The 24,441-nt window shown below is 35.8% G+C and overlaps 1 protein-coding gene across 5 annotated transcripts in view; it reads right to left on the reverse strand.

Annotated features, from left to right (window-relative positions):
• Positions 1–24,441, reverse strand: part of LOC110671336 (transcription factor GTE1) — a 32,656-nt gene continuing 8,215 nt past the window's right edge. For 3 of the 5 annotated variants that reach the window (XM_058130013.1, XM_058130010.1, XM_058130012.1), the window contains exons 4-10: positions 18,408–18,485; positions 16,666–16,890; positions 16,489–16,587; positions 1,615–1,673; positions 1,096–1,246; positions 475–960; positions 1–311 (exon numbers count right to left, since the gene is read on the reverse strand). In XM_058130013.1, the coding sequence (XP_057985996.1) occupies positions 706–960; positions 1,096–1,246; positions 1,615–1,673; positions 16,489–16,587; positions 16,666–16,890; positions 18,408–18,485 (867 nt within the window). In that variant the 3' untranslated portion in view covers positions 1–311; positions 475–705. Of the gene's footprint in view, positions 312–370; positions 961–1,095; positions 1,247–1,614; positions 1,674–16,488; positions 16,588–16,665; positions 16,891–18,407; positions 18,486–24,441 lie in introns of those variants that run through there. The other 2 variants (XM_058130011.1, XM_021833764.2) reach the window with 2 other exon arrangements.

Consider the following 24,441-nt stretch of genomic DNA (forward strand, 5'->3'; position numbering starts at 1 on the left):
TGAAAAATGTTGATATATATATATATGAAAAGAGAAACCGTAAGAGGTAATTTACCTTTCCATCCTCATAAAACGCGGACAAAACACAAGCACATAGTGTAAATGAGTAAAACTAATCTTGAGGTACTTGAGATTGACTTAAAAATACTAGAAATCTAATCAAATCAAATTTGAGTACTAAGCGGTTCAAGCTTAATTAAATTTGCTAAGTCCAATTTCAAACTTCGAATTTTAGAATCGAATCAAGTTTGAGCTATTCTACTTAGCTCATTTACGCCAGTAGCCCTAGTTGTCCATATTTCATGCCTCACCTACACAATGAGAAGAGATCAAATTCAAGATAAAGGCACCTTTAATTCCAAGAGGAAAATACCAAACAAAAAGGTTTTATAACTTTCACATTAACTCAGGAAAGGTAAATGTGATTACACGCACACTTGCGTGCATATACACGTAGGAGTTCAGTAGTCTTACCAGTAAGCATCGGAACTTGTCCGTCTTCTCCATCTGACCTGTATCAGAATTTCCATTAGAAAAGCTTTCAGTTAATATTTTTGGATCTTCGGAAATTTTTCCCATGCCACCAAAAGCTTATCAAACAGCAATATCAATTATCAAGTATATAGTTGCTACCAAAACATACCCAACTCTAAGACAACTTCACATAATGACAAAAGAAAAAGCAGAACTTCCAGAAATTGTAGGTCATAAAATGAGGGAGATCCTCCTAGTCTTCTTAGTAGATGTTCTGGTAATAACATCACAAATCTCTCTTCTTCGTTTGTTGTTGGTGTACGTGGTGGCAGTGGTGACGGCGTTCTTGCTCTTCTTGTTATTGATGTTGATATCCTTGTTTTCATCACCATTGTTATTGTTCCCATTCATGCCCAGGGACTTACTTCCCATAACTTTTAAAGCATCTTTAACGAAAACCCTGAGCCTCCAAAGTGTCAATTCACTCTATGGGGAGAAACATAGAATAAAAGTAATGTTATTATTAATTAGCCAATATAGCATTGTTGAGAAAATATAATTCAGAACCCAACTATACAAAATAATATAGACCATTCCCAAACATGAGCATGAGATTGCCACCTGAGCATCCATGTCAAGTTCCACCTCTTCAGCTGTTGCTTGGAAGCTTGGATTATCAGCAGCAACTATATCCAGTGCCCTAGTCAGATCTTCAGGAGATAATTGATTGAGAGCTGTCACCAATTTCTTTTTCTCTTCAACAGACATTTTTCTGGATCAAGTTTTGCGCAGTTAAGAGAAAATGTAATAATGAACCATATTTGCCACCACAATTAGCCAGGGATACACATGCACAAACAGTGTAACAGCATATATGCAAGCATTTATTGACATACCAAGCACAATGATGTTGGCTTGGCCAACAAAAATGACTTCATATCCCATTTACCTTGTCCAACAACTGCTTGTATAAAGAATTATTAAGATTTGATACTACATACAATCCCGGCGTGCATGTGGACCACATCAATAACTTACATATAATGGTAAAATCTATGGCACAAACATCCATATCAATGAAATGAATTTCAAAGTAATAATGTAGGAAAGTGAAAATGGTTATAGATGTTTCGCACAAACCTGCAATTCTGAACTACCATTTTTCTGAGTTTGTCCAGTTGTGTATCAACTTCACAAAGCTGAAAACATTTTAAAATAAATGGATCAAAACGACTGACATGTTACAATCGTGCACATAACATTCAACTTTTGAACAATATAGCATAATTTTGTATTTTTAAGAGAAAAAATACTTGATGCAGAATTGCAGAACCAATTGGTATTGGTGGAATTTGGGCGAGAAACAAATTCTTAAATTGAAGAGATACTAATTCTCAATTTATTTGCTCAAATGATAGTCAATAATCATAATAAAATCTCTAAATATGCAGAGATCCTAGACCCTAATTATAGTTATTTGCAACTCCAACTACATTAGGATTTAGAAACACTAACTCGATCCTAGTTAGGAATCAACAAATCAAATAAAAATTCTGAATAAAATAAACTTCTACTTCCTATATTTTTTCCTAAAATAAGTAGTTCTAAATGGAAATTATAAAAATTACTCTGTTGTTTCACACAATTTCACTTCAGGGTTTGCGATTCACTTTGTGACTAAGTGTTACCTTGTTCTTGAGGTTTCACTCCGTTAGCAAACCGTGAATCTCCTTTCATCATCAATTGCATGTTGATGTGGATTAAAAAGGTAGTCTTATAATATTTTTAAACACTTTTTGAATAATTAAAAATGTGAAAATTCAGAAAAAAAAAATAGTCATCAATCCAAACTTTAGTGAAATACCTCCTTCGAGCTTGAAAAGTAGAGTTCCTGTTGAGATAAAAATGCTTGAGACTTTTCAAGTGCACAACGTCCAGTAGCAATGGAATAGAGAAGCTATTGACAGGACAATATTTGATTATGCTTCCAATGGAGCCTAAACTTGGAAAGATGCTCATATTAGTTGCTGGCCTTATTGTTAGAGATCCTTCCTTGAAACCAGTGGATGAGAAGGATGTAAGTCACTTCTTAATTCTTTTGTTGCTTAGCGAAGCTTGCATGCTCTCTATGCTTCAGTAAGGATAGCAACAGAAGAATCAACTTAATCTGATGAATGTTGTAATTTTGTTTATCTATTTCTGTTAGAAGGCCTAAGAACTTTGACAAGTGATAACACTAAACCAATATGGGCAAAGACACCCCAGAGTCCCAGACTGGTGCTAGGAGTGCTATCTGCCACTAGACCTAGTGGGGGAGTTAAAATATTGAATTCTTGTGTTTAGACGTTAGGCAAAACTTGCTAACAACGAAGCTGCATATACATTTCTTCCATACATACATTCCACTGATTCCTCATAACCTTCTTGAAGATGTAAATTGTATTTGACAACATATACATGCTTTGTTTTTATGAGGAAAAAAGGGTAGAACAAAGTATAAGAACCATCATCCCACCCACAAAAACTACTCAGGTAACTCAATAAAAAAAATTATGCAGTAGTTTTGCATGAACCATTTTTGCCAATGAAAGCCTATGAATGGCTTTGACAGCTAGTCCATTTGAATCCCTATAACTTTGAATGGATAGGTGCAGAACAAGCACAATAGGAAGCCTGCTGGTACAATTTGTAACGGCAGGGAGCTTTAGATGAGAGTATTAGAGAAAAGGTAGGAGTGGTGCCAATTGAGGATAAGTTCAGAAAAGGGAGATTGAGGTGGTTTGAGCATGTGAAGCGTAGACATACGGAAGCTCCAGTTAGACAAGTAGAGCACATTAAGTTAGAGGATAGAAAGAAAAAAAGGGGTAGACCTAAATTGACTTAGAGGAGAGTAGTACAACACAATCTAGAAACATTACACATTTCTAAGGATTTAACCCAAAATCGTTTAGAGTGGAGAAAACGAATCCATATAGCTGACCCCAAATTTTTTGGATAACGGCTTAGTTGAGTAGAGTTGAGTTGAGGGAGCTTTTGATGTGCTGGAAGTGTTTAGGGCAATAAGATCTCAAAAATTAGAGCTAGTGGTTGAAACAATAGAAAGTAATTAGGTTTAAAGAAAACTTGTGAATTAAAAAGGATAAATTTTGACAACTGTCCCTGAACTTATCTAGTTGTAATATTACAGTCCCTCAACTTAAAAATGTAGTATGCAACCCCATTAACTTTCAAATTTTGCACAGTAAAATCCCTCTAACCTCTAATTACTAGTTTTTCAGTTAGACGATGACCTGGATAGTTCCAGCATGGAGCTTAATCAGTATTTCTCTTTTCTCTCTCAAATCATGTGTAAATTGAATCATTTTTCTCTCTATAGACAGAATAATTTTTCATGCGTAAAGAGAATAATTTTACACTTTGCATAAGAAATGAGAGAGAAATGTTAATTAAGCGTCATGCAGGAGCTATTCACATCAGTTTCTAACTGAAATAATCAATAATTGAAAGTCAAAGGGATTTTACTGTACAAAATTTGAAAGTTTAGGGGGTTTTATGTTACATTTTAAAATTAAAATACTATAGTGTTATAACTACATAAGTTTAGGGACAGTTATTAAAATTTATCCAAATTAAAAATGAAAAGTATGATAGATAGAATATAGAAATTAACTACTACTGTTCTATTCATACCAGTTAGGACAAATCCTAATCTTAGATGGGAAAGTATTCCTAATTAATAAAGTAAAGGCCTAATATTCAAAAAAAAAATCCAAAACTTTACACGTTTTTTCAATTATAGCTAAAACTTCTTTTTTTGGGTCAATTTTGGCCTAGTTTGAAAGTACAGTATTTATTATGGCCTGGTCAAAATTAGGGATTTAGAAGCGCTGACATGGCGGTTGTCATGAATAACATATTATTTTTTAATATGTTGCTGCTGACGTGGCACGAACTTTTATATTCTTGATGACATAGCGGTTGACGTAATAAAAATATTATTATTTTATATGTTATCGCTGACATGGCATAACTTTAATACTCAACTCAACTAAACTTTTATCCCAAAAATTAGGGTCGGCTATATGGATTCTCTTTCTCCACTCTAAACGATTTTGGGTTAAATCCTCGAAAATGTGTAATACTTCTAGGTCATGTTGTACTACTCTCCTCCAAGTCAGTTTAGGTCTACCCCTTCTTTTCTTTCTATCCTCTACCCTAATGTGCTCTACTTGTCTAACTGGAGTCTATGTACGTCTACGGCTGACATGACATAACTTTAATAATTAAAAAAATTCAAAACTTTTCAACTTTTGTCAATTATAGCCAATTCTATAAGTTTGTTTCGTTTATAATCGACTAATTTTTATCTAATTTGGTCAAAATTAATATTTTATTACTTAATACAATTGTCAAAAATTTATAACAAAAAAAATAATATTTCCCTATCTCTCTTTTTTTTTTGCGGTATTTATAAAACTTATTTATGAAAATAAATAAAGTCTTATTTATTTAAAATTAAAAATATCTATCCACCCATCTCTCTCTCTCTCTCTCTCTCTCTCTCTCTCTCTCTTTCTTCTTCTATCCATTGCCATCCAATAATATGTATACATACACCCTCCACCCATCTTTCGCCCTCTAAATCATATCCCTATATCCACCTCTCTCTCTCTCTCTCCTGCCACCCACAATCATCCAATAATATATAGACATTCAACCATATAGTATTATTATTATTATTATTATTATTGCTAAAATGATGAATATTGTTATTATTGACATTTTTTACATGAATTTTTAATTTTTAAATAAATAAAAAACTATGAGGGGTGAGAGAGGGGAAAATTATTTTTTAATTACACTAACATAAATATTCATTTTTTATAATTTTATTAGGTAATAAAATATTAATTTTTGATCAAGTTAGATCAAAATTAATCAATTAGCTATAAATGAATCAAATTTATAGAATTGGCTATAATTGACAAAAGTCTAAAAGTTTTAGATTTCTTAATTATTAAAGTTATGCCACGTTCGCAACAACATATAAAATAATAATATTATTGCCACGTCAGCAAGAATATAAAAATTTCTGCCACGTCAGCAACAACATATTAAAAAAAAATATTTTTTCCACGTCAACGCCCCCAAAACCACAAATTTGACCAGGCCATAGCCTAAAGTAAAATACTTTACTAAATAGGAATCCTAAATAAAAAAGGAAAAAATAGGAATCTTGAATAAAAAAGGAAACCTGAGAAAAAAAAATATGAAATCCTAATTTAATTTGGATGCTCCGGCATCAACTTTATATGTTGTTAGGGACAAGGCTCAACCACAACAGTAGGGTCAGAGGACTTTTCAAGTTTATTCCAGGCAATAAAGGAAATGAAGAGAAAGGTGGTGCTGAGGGCGTGTGAAGGCCAATTAGAGTAAGAGAGGAAGGGTATAAAAGAGCGTTGAGAGAGGATATTGGGTATTCAGTTTTGTAATCCTAATTTGGTGGGCGGGGTTTCTCTTCATAGGGAATTTTCCCTAGGAACTGAGGGTTAGTTATTGGTGTGGGTATTGTATTGTTTGGTTGTATCCACATTTTGAATCAGTTAACATCACTCCTCTCATTCTCTGTTGTTCATTCTTTATCAATCATTCTTTTCTATAATAGCTCTTTACTGTGCTATATTGGTTCGACCTGCTGGTCTAGCTCATGACAAAAACCAGAATGGAATCTCGAATGGATCAAGTAAAGAAGAACATCCATGCATTGAAGAAAGAAGGAAACCCTAAAACCTAAACCCTAAACCCCAAAACCTAAATTCTCTTTTAACTTCATGCAAGGGAAAATTAACATGGAAGAAGGGGCTCCTTCTAATCCTTCTCCTCCACCGTTGCCCACAACAACCCCTTCTTAACTCTACCTTGATTCTCAGCCATTAGCTATCGATGACTTTGTTTTAACGGCTAGGAAGGTGGATCCCACTTTTGAGGTTCTGATCTGGTTGGATAGCCAAGGCGGAACAATATTTTGATATCCATGCTACTCGTGATGACCTTAAGGTCGCATTAGCCATGGTCAGTATAAAGGGTCCTCCTTTGCATTGCTCCGTTAGATTCGTCAGTGCAACTTGTAGCTAACTTGGGCTCAATTAACGTTAGAATTGTTTCAACATTATGGTGGAGAGATGATTGATAGCCCTTTTGAACATTTGGCTACTTTACAGCCAGTGTTGTTAAAGGCGTCATAGGCGCTAGGAGAGGAGACCCTCTAGCGCCTCGCCTGGCACTGCCTTGCCTAGCTTTGAAGAGGCGGCCGCTCCAACAACAAAGGCGAGGGGCATTGAGGCATTGAGGCGATGCCTTTTGAAAGGAGCAATAATTTTTTTTTCTTTTTTTTTTCAATCCAACTAAAATTAAGACCCTAATTACCCTACCTCAATCTCTGTCACGTAAAACAGCTGCACCTCTCCTCTCTCCTGCAGTAGCTCTCTCAATCAAGTATGTCTTCCTCTCTCTCTCTCTCTCTCTCCTCCTCTTCTTCTTCTTTCCTCTCTTTCTTTTCCTCTTCTTCTATTTTGTTCTTCCTTCACAGCAGTATCATCGTTTTGCCCTCCTCTTTTTTTTTTTTTTTCTTTTTTACTTATTTTCTTTTTTTTCTCTCCTCCTTCCTCTCTCTTCTTCAGGATAAATTTCAACAACTATCTCTGAACTTATATAGTTATAACACTACAGTCCGTTAATTTTAAAATGTAACATAAAACCCTCTAAACTTTCAAATTTTGCACAGTAAAATCCCTCTGACTTTCAATTACTGATATTTTAATTAGAAACTGATGTGAATAACTCCCGCATGACGCTTAGTCAACATTTCTCTCTCATCTCTTATGCAAAGTGTAAAATTATTCTCTTTGCGCATGAAAAATTATTCTTTCTATAGAGAGAAAAATGATTCAATTTACACATGACTTGAGAGAAAAAAGAGAAATATTGACTAAGCTTCATGCTGGAACTATCCAGGTCAGCGTCTAACTGAAAAACTGGTAATTGGAAGTTAGAGGGATTTTACTGTGCAAAATTTAAAAGTTGATGAGGTTTTATGTTACATTTTTAAGTTGAGAGACTATAATGTTACAGCAAGATAAGTTCAGGGATAGTTGTCAAAATTTATCCCTCTTCTTCAATTCTTCTGATCTGCTGTTCGAGTATTCTTTTATTTTGTTTAGTTCTTTTTTTATTTTTTTATTTTAACAACAATACAAATTAGTTAAAGGTGTATAGGTCACTTTTTTCAGTTTTGTGATATGCAATTTGTTTGATTTATGAAGATGATTGAGTTGATGATTTGATGTGGTCTTCCTTGCGATTACTTTATACGTTTCTTCTTAGTGTCCGAGTTTCTAAATATAGGCATAGTGCAACATATATATATATATATATATATATAGTAATTTTAGACTATAGCGCCTTGCTTCAAAAAGGTCTCGCCTCGACTCTCACCTCTATAGTAATTTTAGACTATAGCGCCTTGCTTCAAAAAGGTCTCGCCTCGCCTCTCACCTCTCGCCTAACGCCATAGGGTAACTTGTCGCCTTTCGCCTTGATAAAATTGTTTACGGTGGACTGGGACTCTCAATGAATATATGGACAACTTTGTTGCTCGTGCTGCCCAAATTCCACGTATTTCGAATTCTTATTGTTTGGGTTTCTTTCTCAATGGCTTACGCGAGGATATTCGGGTTTAGCTTCAATTTCACAAAATCACAGACTTTAATTGTTCCATGAGAGCTTCAAGGGACATCGAGTGTTAGCTAATGATCCTCCATTGTTATGATTATCGTCCATCGTATAGGGATTCTGGGAAGAAGACGAAACTAACTTTTGGGTTGGGCCTCAAAACTAGTCTCAGTGGAATGGGTTTCACTACTCCATTTAGCTTCAAACTTGGGCCCGGTCCAACAGGAACCTCCAAAACGAAGAGTTCATCATCATCTTGTCCACCGGATAAATCCACGCCTATTGCCTCTCACCCCATAGCACTTCCAGCTCCATCGCCAAAACCACCATCTTCTACCAAGCAGCACAGTCTTCGGCAATATTCTCATCCAGAATATCAAGAGTTTCATGCTAAGTGACTATGCTTCCCTTGCAAACAGCCTTATTCACCTCTCCATAAATGCCTTATCAAGTCCCTTCGAGCTTTGATCGTCGGTGAGAATGAGTTACCGCCACCGGTTGTTGATTTGGATGTTCTTGATTTGTTTGGTGCTCCTTTTGTGCCGCTGCAATTGAGTGGAGGCCATTTCTCCAATTTGGAACTTCCTTTTTTCTCTGTTAGTAGGATATCTCAACCTCATACAATGATATTAATGGGGACAATTGTGAATACTCCTGTAATCATGATGGTGGATACTGGAGCTAGTCACAATTTTGTATCTCATAGCATCATTCAGCAGTTACAGCTGCCGGTAAGTCCATTTCTGACTTCATTTGGGAGATGGACATCAGGTTTCCTCTTCGGGGGTTTGTCGAATGTTGGAAGTTCAATTATAGGGTTTTCAATTACACACTGATTGTTGAGTTTTCCCTTTAAGTGGTGTTGATTTAATTTTGGGAGTAGTTTGGCTTGAGACAATGGGAGAGGTGCAGGTTAATTGGAGCCATATGCTGATGTCCTTCCATTATCATGATCAGCCAATCTATTTGCAAGGTGATCCTTCTTTATGCTGATCCCCTATTTTTGTACATTCTTTTAACAAGTCTTCCGATGTCAATTTTTTAGCTCCTTTGTGGCAAGTGGATTCTGGCGACATGACTCGGTTACCAACTGAAGAGTTGTCCTCTTCTCAACAATATGATCTAAGAGCTTCTGGTTTGACTATTTTGATGTTTTTTTTTTTACCCACAGTCAATTCCTCCCCACTACTTATCAAACCATCGTATCCCTCTCCTACCCAAAACTATTCCTATCAATGTTAAGCCATAGCATTATTGGCATATTCAGAAGGATTAAATTGAACGACTAGTGTCGTAAATGCTAGCAACAGGCATAATTCGACCGAATAGTAGTCCATTCTCTAGTCCTATTCTACTGGTACGCAAGAAAGACGATAATTGGAGGTTTTGTGTCAATCATCGCTAGCTCAATAAAGCAACGATTCACGACAAGTACCTTATTCCAATAGTTCAAAAAATGCTAGACAAGTAACATGGTGCTTGTTATTTATCTAAATTGGACTTGAAATCGAGGTATCACCAGATTCAGGACACCACATCTGACATTCATAAGACGACTTTTCGGACCCACTCCGATCATTACGAATTTGTAGTTATGCCATTTGGGCTAACCAATGCCCCTGCAACATTTCAGGCTGCTATGAATGACATTTTTCAACCTCGTTTGCTTAGTTTTGTGCTTACTTTTTTTGACATCTTAATATACAGCAGGGATTGGGCTTCTCACTTACAGCATCTCCGAATAGTGTTACAGTTGTTGCGACATCATCACTTGTTTGCCAATAAGAAGAAATGTTCTCTTGGCAGATTATTAATTGCCTACTTAGGCCACATTATCCCTGAAAAGGGAGTGGAGATGGATCCTTCTAAAATTTCTAGTGTCCTTTGTAAACCATTTCCAAAATTTATTACAGTTGTTTGGGGATTCCTTGGTCTCACAGGCTATTATCGCCGCTTTATTTCCAATTATGGTCAACATGCTCAACCTCTTAGTGCCCTTTTTAAAAAAGACAAGGGAACTTTCCATTGGGATGATTTGGCCTAAGTTGCTTTTGAGTCCCTTAAGTCAACTACCATGTCCTCACCAATTTTAGCGATGTCAAATTTTACTAAACTATTTGTTGTGGAATGTGACACCTCCGAGTATGGCTTGAGTGCTATATTGATGCAGGATAACATACCTATTGCTTTTTACAATAGGGCTCTTTCCTCTAAAACTCTTTCCAAGTCTGCTTATGAGAAAGAACTGGATGGCCTTGGTGTTAACTATTGAGCATTGGCGTCCTTACTTATGGAACAGAAATTTTTGGTACGCACAGATCAGTGGCATCTCCACGCCCCTCTTGGAGCAAAACATCACCACTTCAGCTCAACAACACTGCATTTCTAAATTGTTGGGTTACAATTTCCATATTGAGTATAAAACAGGCATTACTAATAGATCAGCTGACGCTCTCTTGCCATGATGAGGATTTCCATTTCTCGGCCATTTCTGGGCCTACTTGGTTGGATTGGGACTCTTTGACTGTAGACATTTGACAGGATGCTTCTCTTCAAGCTATTATTTAAGGACTTCGCACCAACCCGTAAGCCAAGAGCCCCTATTCTGTGGTCAATGATTGACTTTATTTTGAAGGGCGCTTGGTTCTTTCTGCTTCCTCTTAGTGGTTGACTCGTTTGCTTTTAGAATGTCACACAACTTTGTCAGGGGGTCATTCTGGAGATTATTGAACCTATCGGAGATAGCTTGCAAGTTTTTATTGACGTGGCATGATGAAAATGGTGACTTAATTTGTGCGCTCTTGTTTGATTTGCCAACATCACAACTATGAAGCTTAGTCTCCCGTAGGGCTGCTCCAACCGCTGCCAATTCCACAAAGGATTTGGGAAGATATTGCTTTAGATTTTATCACCGGCCTACCAAAGTCTAATGGAGTGGATTGCATCCTTGTCGTGGTGGATAAACTCTCCGAATATGGTCATTTTATTACTGTTAAGCACTCTTTTAGAGCTCAATCAATCGCAAAAGTTTTTGTCCATGAGATTGTCCGTCTCCATGGGATACCAAAAACAATTGTAAGTGATCGAGACCCTCTCTTCTTAAGTAGTTTCTGGACTGAGATTTTTCGCCTTCAAGGCAGCTTGCTTAAATTCAGTTCAACATATCACTCCAAAATGAATAGCCAAACTGAGGTTTTGCATCGCAACATTGAAACTTATCTTCATTGCTTTTCTTCCGAGCAACCTAAGCTGTGGTCCAAATGGTTATGTTAAGCAGAATTCTAGTACAATTCATCCTTTCATGGGGCGGCAGGCAAGTCTCCATTTGAAATTGTATATGGTCGACCTCCTCCATCTATTACTAGTCACCTAAATGGTGAGTCTCGGGTGGAATTTGTAGCTCAAACACTCAATGACAGAGATGAAATTCTTTGTCAATTGCAATATAATTTGCACCAAGCCCAGCAACATACATCTCAGTTTGCTAACTCTCATTGTCGTCCTCTACATTTTGAAATAGGAGATAGAGTTTTTCTCAAGCTTCGGCCTCAACGCCAAGGTTCAATGGCTCATCGTGTCAATAAAAAATCGGCTACTTAATACTATGGCCCATTTGTAATTTTGAAAAAATTGGTACAGTGGCCTACAAGCTGGATTTACCTTCCTCTTCTAGAATCCACCCTATTTTTCATGCTTCACAACTTAAGAAGGTAGTGGGTGACCACCCAACAGTGACATCTTTGCCTCCTGACATGGCTATCACTGAACATCCATTAGTTGAACTTGCTGCTATATGTGACGTTCATTGGGTTACCAAATTAGACAACTTTTAGTGCATTGGCATGGTCAAACTAAAGAGGAAGCCACCTAGGTTGATGAAGGGAATTTTCTGGGGCAATTTCCTTATTTTAGCCTTGGGGACAAGGCTACTTCTTTAGGGGGCGACAATCTTAGAGACGAGGCTCAACCACAGCAGCAGGACCAAAGTACTTTTCAAGTTTATTCCAGGAGGTTCCAAAAGGGTAGTACAGGAAATGAAGAGAAAGGTGGTGCTAAGAGCATGTGAAGGCCAGTTGGAGTAAGAGAGGAAGGGTATAAAAAAGCGTAGAGTGAGGACAGTGGGAATTCTGTTTTGTAATCCTGATTTGGTGGGCAAGATTTCTCTGCACGACGTGTTAATTGAGAATCGATTATTGGTGTGGGTATTGTATTGTTTAGTTGTATCCATATTTTGAATCAATAAACATTACTCCTCCTCTCATCCACTACTGTTCATTCTTTATCTATGATTTCTTTTCTATAATAACTATTTACCATATGCACATATCTACAATGTGGTCATTGGAGCTTGTTTAATATCCAATCAATAGTCTTCCTCATAAGTTTGAGATTTTAGAATTAACAGATTAATTCATTAGAACCCTAGATTAGATCAAGAACAAGTGCACTAACCTTTTTGATGCACTGCAGTGTGTTTGGCACCTTTGGGATGCGCCTAGGACACCAAATGTTGTCCCTCTAGTTTGTCCACACCAAGATCACCTATGGCAGCCCCTTGAACAGCTTCTAATGCTTTTTCTATCAATTAGAAAATCAGGTTTTGCCTTTTGAGAGATTACAGATATAAACAAGACACTAGAAACGATTCCTAGTATTTTTAATTCAAGAGATTGTTTGCTAATCTCTTTGAATTGATGAGAGATGAAGAAGAAGAGAAGGGAGAGGCAACCAAGGGTGGCGGCACCAAAGAGAATGAGCAGCTTGTTTTTTCTTTTCATAACAACACATTATATAGCTAGGTCACCACTTAAAACCCTTGTCACATGTCATCTTTTGATTAGCTCTAGATTTAATTGACCTAATCACATTATGCCAAGTGTCAAACCTATATTTAATCTTGACTTTGATCATCTTACATGATTAAAAGATATATGACTTTGATCATCTCATGGTGCCACATGTCACCCTGTGAAATGACCAAATACCCCTGTGTCTTAATTTTGACTTCTCAACCCAAAATAATTATTTCTCTTCTTCTAATCAATTTATATCAAATATAAATTAATTAATTAATCTCTATTAATTAAATTCATATTTAAACACTTTAAATATAAATTTAACTTATACTATACATCCAATAACCTAGATTTGGTTTCAAGCCATGCTAGGGACTTTGCAATCTAATTGCAAACCAAACCTATTTAATTAATCAATTAAACTCTTTAATTAATTAATTAAATCATATTTAATTTGGTGATTACTTGTGTATGTGTGTGACTTACTAGGCTCATCACTAATTGGCAATGAGACATGATATCAAGTCTTAATATCATCAGAACTCTTTCTTACCATAAATGATTTCTCTAAATCATTTTATGCACCTCATAGACTATGTTTAATACTTAGCATAGCATGCCATGGCCACCCAATTAGTAATAAGGTTTGCCTTTAAATGAACCTATAATCATATGTTACCGTGCACTAGAATCTCTCTGTTACAAAATCTCAATTCTAGCTGGAGTCATGGTTTATGTCAAACCCCATTTGCTATGAATATTATGTTCTCTTTTAATTCCAGTTTTTGATTTAAAAGATTTTCTCAGCAGAAACTCTTTTCTGATTAAATCTATCTGTCCTGGACAGGAACTTGAAACATCAAGAACAATTAAATGAACATAGGATTTTATCCCTATTTACTTAGAGGAACAGATTCCATCTTGATCAACACCTACCTCCATATATAACTAGTAAGAGCCAATACATGCCCATATACCCATACACAGTACAAGTATGAAAGCAGTATCAAACTCAAACCATCTATATACAAGATAACTGCGCTATCTCTGGTCTAAAGATTATATGCACTAATATGATTTATGACAATACATTGATAAGAGTAAACTCCATGTGCTTGTCATAAATGTCACTGGTTCGGCCTACTTATCATGTATAAGTGCCTATCATGTTTTTTATATGGCATGAGACTCACCATTCCATCTTATTTATATCTCATATGAATAACTTGAGAACAAACATGAATACAATCTTACTAGATAAGTCATGTCCTTATTATGAAGTATCCTCGATTATGAACCTATTTATGATACTTTGTGCTAGAAATACTGTCACTCATATTCTTAACAACTTAAGAATATAATTTCTAACAAAATATCAATGGACCTTTTCTATTACACATAAATATATTATGTAAACGGAAAAGTGAAAATGCCTTTTATTAATAAAACATGTACAAGATACATACTAAATGATATGCTCTAGGGCATACTACTTACAATCTCCCACTAGCACCAGAGCCATTCATTACAATATCTTAGACCAATCTTCTCAAGATGTCGGTCTAGCTGAGTTTGTGACATAGGCTTAGTAAATGGATCAGCTGGATTTTCAGCTGATGCTATTTTCTGCATGGCTACATCGCCTCGCCTAACTATTTCTCTGATAATGTGGTAGCGCTTTTCTATGTGTTAGGATTTCTGGTGAGACCGGGGTTCCTTTTATCCAAACAACTTCTTTTATAGCATCTGATGCAGCAATATACTCGGCCTCGGTAGTGGAATCTGCAGTCGTAGTCCATTTGAAACTTTTCCAACTGACTGCACCTCTATTACAAATAAACACAAACCCAGATGTAGACTTTCTATCATCGATATCTGATTAGAAATCAAAATCAGTATAACCATCCAATTGCAAGTCTCCACCTCCATATATATGTAGTTGTCCTCTCAAGACTCACAAGCCACCTTTGAAGCTTTACTTTTCAAAGGAATATCTCATTCTTTCAAGCTTCATACACTCACACGACAAAAATCAATTGACATAGTTGTTAAAGGCTTAAGGCGCACCGAGGCGCCCGCTCGAGGTGAGGCGCAAAAATTAAAAAAAATTATAAAAATAAATTATATAAGCACTATAGGTTTAATTAATGTCATATTAATTACACATAAGAATATATGTAATTTATTATTTATTTTATTACTTATTGCACCACCATTATCAATTAAATTATATCAGTGAAAATTGTTATTAAAATACATTATATTAATTTTATTTTTAATCAAATAATGTTAAAATGATAATTTTAATTTTCTATTCTAATAAAATTTTTAATTTTTAGTATTTTTACTATATATTTAATTTAATAATATGTTACTAAATATAACTTCAGATTATTTGAAATGAATTTTATAAACTTATTATGAATAATTATGTATTTAATATAAAAGTAATTCATTTAATGTTTAATTTATGAAAAATAGAATTAAATACATACATCTTAAAATCCTATCACTTTTGCATGTTACCACCTGAACTAAAGAAAAATGATGGCTACTTAACAGATAAAAAAACAAGAAAAAAGAGCAAATTGTGATAAAGGAGGAAGATGGCGTCTTCAAGAAGCGGCAGAAAATCAAGAAGAAGAAGAACGAAAGAAAGAAAGAAAGAAAGAAGAAGACCAGCCAGCTCATGTATTCAAGAAGCAGCCGAAAAGCAAGAAGAAAGAGAGAAGAAGAAGAAAGAAAGAAAGAAGAAGAACTAACCTGGAGATTCTTCTACCGAAGTTGGAGCTAGAGCCTATAGAGTTGCAGAGACGCTTTCTCCTCCTCCTCCTTTTTTTATTTTTTTGCCTGATGGTCTAAAGAAAATGGAATTTTTGAGCTTGGTGTGGTTGGGGCACGCCTTACGCCTTGGTGTGCCTTGACCGCCTGAGGCACGCCTTGCGCCTTGGTTTGCCTCAGCTACCTAAGCTCGCTTCAGGAAGATCGCCCGCCTGGAGAGCTTCAAGGCATTGAACCAGGAGCCTTGGTCGCCTTGCGCTTTAGGCGCACCTAGGGCACGCGTTAGGGCACGCCTTTAACAACTATGTCAATTGATGACTGATGTTAGTGCCAGTGACGATAAGGAGGAGGAGGAGGTTCCAGTGATGATGGGGAGGAGGAGGTGTCGTGCCACTTATTTTTTCATTTTCTTAATTTAATTATTAAAAAAGTATTTAAAAATATTATGATTTACTTTTTTAATCCCTGTCAGTATGCAACTAATAGAGAAAGACAGAAAGTTATGGTTTGCTAACGGAGTGAAACTTTAGAGTACCATTTTGTCAACAAATGAATCATAGATCTTGGAGTAAAAATGAGTCGACCCACAGGATACATTTTTGTAATTTCCCCTTATAAAATTTCTACGATTTGCTTTATCAAGATTTCATAAATCTTTATTTTATCTTATAGTTTGCTTGTAGAAAGCTTTTATGTTTTGACATACCTCGTTGCTTAAATCCCTAGCCATGTTAGCATGTAAAACCTCCTGAGCTAGTTTAGTGCCGGCCTCCACCACTACTTTGTCCTTTTCTTGTCTTCTTTCCTGCAGACATTTAAAAATGGAATTTACCCAACAATTCAAAGAATCTGCAATAGCTAAAGTAATGGCTTAATGATTTACCTCCTCAACAACTTTAGGCAAAAGTTGCAGCCATTTTTCTTCAAACTTCTCCAACAAAGTTCTGGCCATTACATGAACATCATCTCTTTTATCATTGTATTTCATTGCATTCTTAAAAACCAGCCTAACATCAGCATATATTTCCCGGACATTCTTGTACCCAGTGCCATCCTTAGCCTCCATCTTATTTTTTATTGTACCGAAGTCCATTGGCTTTTCAATAACCTGGAATACACAACCTTATGTGTTAATTAAAGTCATGTACCAAAAGATTAACAATGATGGACAATGAATAAATGGCTGCAGCAAGTGAATTTATAGAAACTAACCAAGAAGAAAAATTCTATGGTATAAAAAATGAATAAAATTTAGGTTATGGATGAAAATTTAACACAAAATTTGTTTTCCAGGGTAAAAGAATCTGACAGAACCTCATGCTCATAGTATAACAAGCAATCTAAAGATGTCAGGAGCAACTTGTTATGGACGCATTAATTGGGAAAGCCTACAAAGGACGTCAAGATAAAACCTAGATTAACTTCCGCTGGCAGCATCCTTACTAGATATATTTTAATTATTATGCAGAATCCTTATTAGTATACATTTTAATTATTATTTTTCCCTTCCTAGCTATGTTCTAATTAATATTTCCTTTCTAGTATAACTCCTGCTGGTTTGGGATCCTATTACTAGTAGGAATCCAATAAATCTTGTGTAAACCTCTTATATAAAAGGAGTCACTTGAATTAATAAAATTAAGCAGAACCATTTTCAATTAAATTGAGATCTAGACTCATTCTTCTCTAACGAGTCTAAGGTTAGAGCTCCCTTTTTTAGCAACAATAGGTCGAGGAAAAAATTGAGGTAAATCAAAAGCTTTAGCTTTTGAATCAAATTTCACTATTATCAGGCTTTTGATGAGATCCTAGGCACGAGAACACAACACAACACAATTATTTTATCAAGACTTGCAAATGTAAAAGTAAAAATAAAAAAAAAAATTGAGTAAAAAAATTCTCAGAATCTAAATTGAAATAAGCATAGGAGCCAAACCCTAAAATATTTTCTGCACAATACATACAAGCTTTTGAAAAATTCTTTATACCCTAAAAACAAAAATCCAAAAGAGCCTCAATTTCTTTCCTTTTCCCACCCTCACCAATCACACAAAACACATCAAGGAACCTTCATTTACAGCCTCATGACAACACTGTATGCAGTTACCATATGAGATTAACACCTAGTGACATTGCATAGGTTGTTGAGGTGATCAATAATGTTCTGATAGAGGAAAGATGTTGGCCCGTCTTGGTTAAGAGGCATAATAATCCTCGTGCCTGTGTTCACCCAGAACCCCAAACTGGCTTGTGTTTACCGCATTGAAACATATTAGCCCAAAAGCAAGCATGCAAGAGAGACAGAGGTATAGAACCATTTTTTTTTTTGTCTTTTCTTGTTACCTTTACTTCTAGTTTAAAAAGTTTCAATCCTTTATTAAATCCTCGTATGATTGACACATGAAATTGTTGTTATAAAGCAATTGATTTGGATGAAAACCTCTTAGTTATAGGGGTTTAAAAATGTAAATTTATGGAATTCATAGGTTCACACACAACCCAGAGTTGAAGATGTCTTCATAAATTTTTGCCTATCAGAGACTTATAGCATAAAGGCAAGAAATAACAATAAGAAGAGAGGACAAATAAACAACTGGATTCGTTAATAATAACACTAAGCTTTACCTCATAATAGTCGTGCAAACCAAGACCCACAACATCTACTGGCTGCATGAAAGGCCATGCCCACTTATGCTGCGTGATCTGACCAAGAGAAAAGTAAACAAATTAAATTCTTCACCAGAGTTAAGAAGTTTAAAAAATGATTAGATCATCATTTCACATAAGGCCTTGAATTTAGTGGTAATCTCACACTAAATCAACAGTATAATTTGATAAAGGGAAGAATAGATCATGAATCTTTTAAAGGAGGAAGGGTGAGAAAATATATCTAATTAAACAGCCAAGAGAAAAACATCTCCGACCCTACAAAATGGGAAAAAATGGCCAACACTACCTGAAACAAGTATCCCCCTCAACCAAGAAGTCAGCTTCCTCATAAGGCAACCTACGCTCACTTAGAGAGGAAGCGAGGTCCACAATCTTATAAGCTCAGGAACCCAAATTGTAATTCTGGTCCAGCCCTCCAACAAGACTACTAAAAAATAAAGTGTCACCATCATCAAAAAGATTGAGAAAGTCGCAATACAGGAAACTCCTTTTAAGACCCTAAAAATGAGCAAATGTTTGAAATTCCAAAACATAAAAAAATTTGCTGGTCTCCATAGCTATAGAGTAGTAACCCACTCAACCTCTCCACAAAATGATCTCTGATCACCAATCAAATACTCAAAATACTAGAGGTCCTAATTTGACGCAGTGACTTCCAAAATAGCTATAGTTTGTTTTCCTATTCTATTCAAGATTTACATATTTTCCTATTTTATTTAGAACTTAATTTATTTTCCTATTCTAATTAGTTTTAATTTAATTTTCCTATTTCAACTAGGATTAATTATTTACCTATTTTATCTAGATTTTCTATTCCATTTTAGTTTATATAAAATTCCTAGTTAGTAGAATTATATTCCCATTAGATTTGAGAGATCAAAACTCTATAAATAACCCATATATTCAATGTATTTTAACTTTTCAAGAGGTTTGTTTAATAAATTTCTGCATAATTATTCTCTCAAACACATTTTGTCTTGTGTGTATCTTGAGCTTCTTGCTACGTCAAGTGATATCAAAGTAGGGAAAATCACCCAAATCAAGATGGCTAACTTGAAGGAGGTGATGACAATAGTGGTTCTTACAACGGTGATCGAGGAGCTAGAGCCCTTAACCATAGGTACCCAACATTGCGATGGCTGGAGCGAGTCTGAAGCAACATGTTAAGTATCATCCTGGCAATAATCTCTAGCACAGAGATTGCCAAAGAAGATAGATTGAGATGAGAAAATATATTCTACCCAACTCTCTACCTATTTCTCTTTCTTCTCCTATAGTATGTAACACAACATATTTAGATTTGAGTGTACTAAGAGACGCTTCAAAAAAATTGTAGACCGTCTTGGTGATTTGGAAACTAAAACAAACAGGGATCAGTATAATGATAGAAGGCCAAGGGTAAATGTAGCTCATGGTGACCCTATCAATAAACCTTTTCCTACTTATAAGCAATATGTTTATTATGAAGATTCGAAGGAGAACGGTCAGTAACTATGAGCCAATCAGGTTCAATAGACATCAATGTTATGGTGATAGGAGAAGAGGCATGTATGGGAATCACAAAAGGGAATATCGATTGAAATTTGATATTCCTAATTTTTACGAGGATCTCAACATAGAAGAATTTTCAGATTGGATTGTGAAAGTTATAGATTCTTTGACCATGTGGACACAGCACCTGAAAAACGATTCAAATTGGTGGCTTGTTGGTTGAAAGTTGGAACTTCTGCTTGGTAGGAATGGCTAAAATCTAAAAGGAAGTGAGTAAGGAAAGGGAAAGCTCATACGTGTTATATGATAAAATATTTGCTGGAACATGAATTTTTGCCTCTGGATTATAAGCAAATTTTATTTCAGCAGAAATGTTGTCAACATAAGGTACGTCCAACCAAAGCCATTAGTGGTTGAAAAACAATAAGGAAGAACAAAATGACCTTTGGGATTCAACATTGCAACATGAAGTGGAGGTGCCTAATTTTGAAGAATCTGAATTAGAAACTTTAATCAAATTTCCTTTTATTATGATTCAAGATGAAAAGCTTGAGCAATGTGTCCTAGGGAACAAAAATTATCACGTATTCTAATGGAAGTTGAGGAAAACAATCCATGGAGACAATATTAGAAGTTGGAGAAAAAAATTAAGGAAGTTTTATCTAACTCCTTAATTTCTATTGATTTTGTTTATCCACATATTTTATGGATCCAAAGGACAATGCGAAGTTGCTTGCTTCAATTTTGCATATTTCGCCATTTTAATATTGGCCAAGAAGACAATGTGGTGTATTGGTCCTATAAGGTTTTTTTTTTTATTCTTCAACACTTCAAAATCTGAGGATGAGTTTTAAAGAAAAAGCGTAAGGGGGGATTGTTTATTTTTTTTCAAGTGGGAAGTATGACACAGTGATAGACTTCCGAAATAACTATAGTTTATTTTCCTAATCCATTTTCTTTTCCTACTCTATTTAGGATTTAAATATTTTCCTATTTTGTTTAGAACTTAGTTTATTTTCCTATTCTAATCAGGTTTAAATTTAGTCTTCCTATTTCAACTAGGAGTAGTTATTTTCCCATTTTATCTAGACTTTCTATTGCATTTTAATTTATCTAAAATTCCTAGTTACTATAATTATATTGCTATTAGGTTTAGGCATAGTTGTCAAATCAAAATTCGAATCAAGAATCGAATCTTCATTTTGTGAATAATCGTAAGATTCAATAAAAATTCTAAAAAAAAAAATTAAAATAATATGCATTCTAAGTGTTATGGAAAGTCAATCACTATATTATTTCTCTGTATATTCTGTATTCTGTATTCCTATTTAGGATTTCTTCCTAATTAGTAGAACACAATTACAGGAATCAATTGTATATATATACCCATGTACAGATTAATTAAAATTAAGGAGAATCATCTCTTTCTACATGGTATCAGAGCAGGTCATCTATCTAGGGTGAATATTTGTTCTCATCACCCAGCTCAGGAGAGACCTTGGCCGCCGACCGGCAGTTTCAACTCCGATCAACATCGCCAGCGTCGCCTCAACACCCCTCATTCCACCACTGTGTGTTGTTGCCTGATCCAGTACACCATTAAAAGACTTCTGAGGTTTGGCTCTCAGATCCTATTTCAGTATTTGTTTGATTTGTGATTTTGGGTTATTTTGCTGCTGTAAGCACTTTGGATTAGCTTTTCGGTTAGTTTTCTTTGTCTCAACAAATGGCAGACAATAAGAATGTTATTTCTGATGTGATTTTAGTGATAACTAAGATCACGGAACACAAACTTAATAGTTCGAATTACCTGGAGTGGAGTAAGACTGTTAGGGTCTATTTGCGTAGCATTGATAAGGATGATCACCTTACTAAAGATCCACCTACGGATGATACACGACAAACTTGGCTAAGAGAGGATGCTCGGTTATTTTTGCAGTTTCGGAACTCGATTCACAGTGAGATAATTAATTTAATTAATCACTGTGAATTTGTTAAGGAATTGATGGATTACTTAGATTTTCTGTATTCTGGTAAAGGAAATATCTCCCGTATTTATAATGTTTGTAAGGCATTCTACCGTGCTGAGACAGAGGATAAGTCTCTCACGGCTTATTTTATGGATTTTAAATGGGTATATGAGGAACTTAATGTATTGTTGCCTTTCAATCCTAATGTGAAAGTTCAGCAGGCTCAACGGGAGCAAATGGCTGTTATGAGTTTTCTTGCAGGCCTTCCTTCAGAGTATGAGACTGCTAACTCTCAGATTCTCTCCAGTTCTGAGATTTCCTCTTTGCATGAAACGTTCACACGGGTCCTTCATACAGAGAGTACCCAATCTTCACAGCCTGCCAGTAGTGCTCTTATTAGCCGTAATCCAAATGGACAACAGGGTAATAGAAGAGAAAGTAGAGGATGAATTACAGGCAACAGAAGTCATCAGCGTAATGGAGAGGCTAGTTCTAATCAGGACTCAAGATGAGTCATTTGTTATTATTGCCATGAGCCTGGCCATACAAAATATAATTGTCCGCAACTTCAGAGGAAAAATTAGCGATCACAGATGGCAAATATGGCTGCAGAGGATTCTACAGTATCTTCCTCTGAGAAAACTATTTTGGTATCTACAGAGGATTTTGCACAGTTTTCCCAGTATCAGGTATCTCTAAAGCCTACCGATTCTCCTGTCACTGCGATCGCTGAGTCAGGTAAATCCACTACATGCCTTGTGTCTTCCTCATCCAAATGGGTTATTGATTCTGGTGCGACAGATCACATGACAAGTAATTCTGGTCTTCTATCTGCTTTTCAGTCTAATCTCACTTCCTCTACTGTTACTTTAGCTGATGGTTCTACTTCTTGTGTCATGGGTTCTGGAACTGCGAACCGGACTTCATCAATTTCTTTGTCATCTGTTTGTGTCTACCAAAATTCTCTTTTAATCTACTTTCTGTTAGTAAACTTACTCGTACCTTAAATTGTTCTGTTTCCTTTTTTCCTGACTAGTGTTTGTTTCAGGATCTTACGACGAAGCAGATTATTGGTAGAGGACGAGAGTCAGGTGGTCTCTACATTCTGGAAAATCATGTACCGCGGTCGCTTGTTTGCTCTAGTACCTTAACACCTCTTGAAACTCATTGTAGATTGGGTCATCCTTCTTTGTTTACCATGAAGAAACTGTGTCCTCAGTTTCAGTCTTTATCAATACTAGAATGTGAGTCGTGTCAGTTTGCAAAACATCATTGTTTGCCTTCTGTGTCTAGAGTCAATAAACGGGCTTCATCCCCTTTTGAGTTAGTTCATTCTGATGTTTGGGGTCCTTGTTCTGTTACTTCTAAAACTGGATTTCGTTATTTTGTTACTTTTGTTGATGATTACTCTCGTGTTATCTGGTTATATTTAATGAAGAATCGTTCTAAGTTGTTTTCTATTTTTTGTGCCTTTTGTAATGAAATCAAAACTCAATTTAATATTTCTGTGCGCATATTAAGAAGTGACAATGCCAAAGAATACTTTTCAGCACAATTTCAGTCTTATATGACACAAAATGGCATTTTTCATCAGTCTTCCTGTGTGGATACCCCATCCCAAAATGGCGTGGCCGAAAGAAAAAATCAGCATCTTCTTGAGGTAACTCGTGCTCTTCTTTTCCAGATGAAAGTTCCTAAACACTTTTGGGCGGATGCAATTTCTACGGCATGTTTTTTGATCAATCGTATGCCGTCTTCTGTCCTTAATGGGGATATTCCTTATACTGCTTTGTTTCCTAAAAATCTTTATTCCCTGTTGAACCCCGTATTTTTTATTGTACCTGTTTTATGCGTGATACTAAATTGGATCCAAAGTCTCTCGAATGTGTCTTCCTTGGGTACTCCCGGCTGCAGAAAGGGTACCGCTGTTTCTCTCCTACTCTTAATCATTATCTTGTTTCTGTAGATGTCACATTGTTTTAGTGCACTCCGTTTTTTCCTCAATCATCGGTATATGAGAGTCAGGGGGAGGAGGATGATCTCTTAATATATACTGTCCAACCAATGTCTAGTCCTCTCCCACAGCCTGTTCCTTCTGTCTCTAGACCTACTCGACCTCCCGTTGTTCATGTTTATTCCAGGAGATTGGAGATTCCTGACTCAGATCCTCCACTAGCTACTTCGTTGCGAGATCCTGTACCTCATACTGATTATGATTCTAATCTAGACTTACCCATTGCTCTTCGTAAAGGTAAACGTTCATGTACTTACCCTATCTCTTCTTTTGTTTCTTATAATCAATTGTCTTCTTGTTCTCGGTGTTTTGTTACTTCTTTAGACTCTGTTTCTATCCCTAATACTGTTGGTGAGGCACTGTCTCATCCTAGCTGGTGTGCTGCTATGAAAGAGGAAATGGAGGCTTTAGATGCTAATGGTACATAGGAACTGTTGCCTTTGCCCACTGGTAAGAAAGCTACTGGTTGCAAATGGGTACTTATAGTAAAGGTAAATCCTGATGGTGTTGTGGC

Source organism: Hevea brasiliensis, chromosome 11 (assembly GCF_030052815.1).
Source record: "Hevea brasiliensis isolate MT/VB/25A 57/8 chromosome 11, ASM3005281v1, whole genome shotgun sequence".
NCBI lineage: Eukaryota > Viridiplantae > Streptophyta > Magnoliopsida > Malpighiales > Euphorbiaceae > Hevea > Hevea brasiliensis.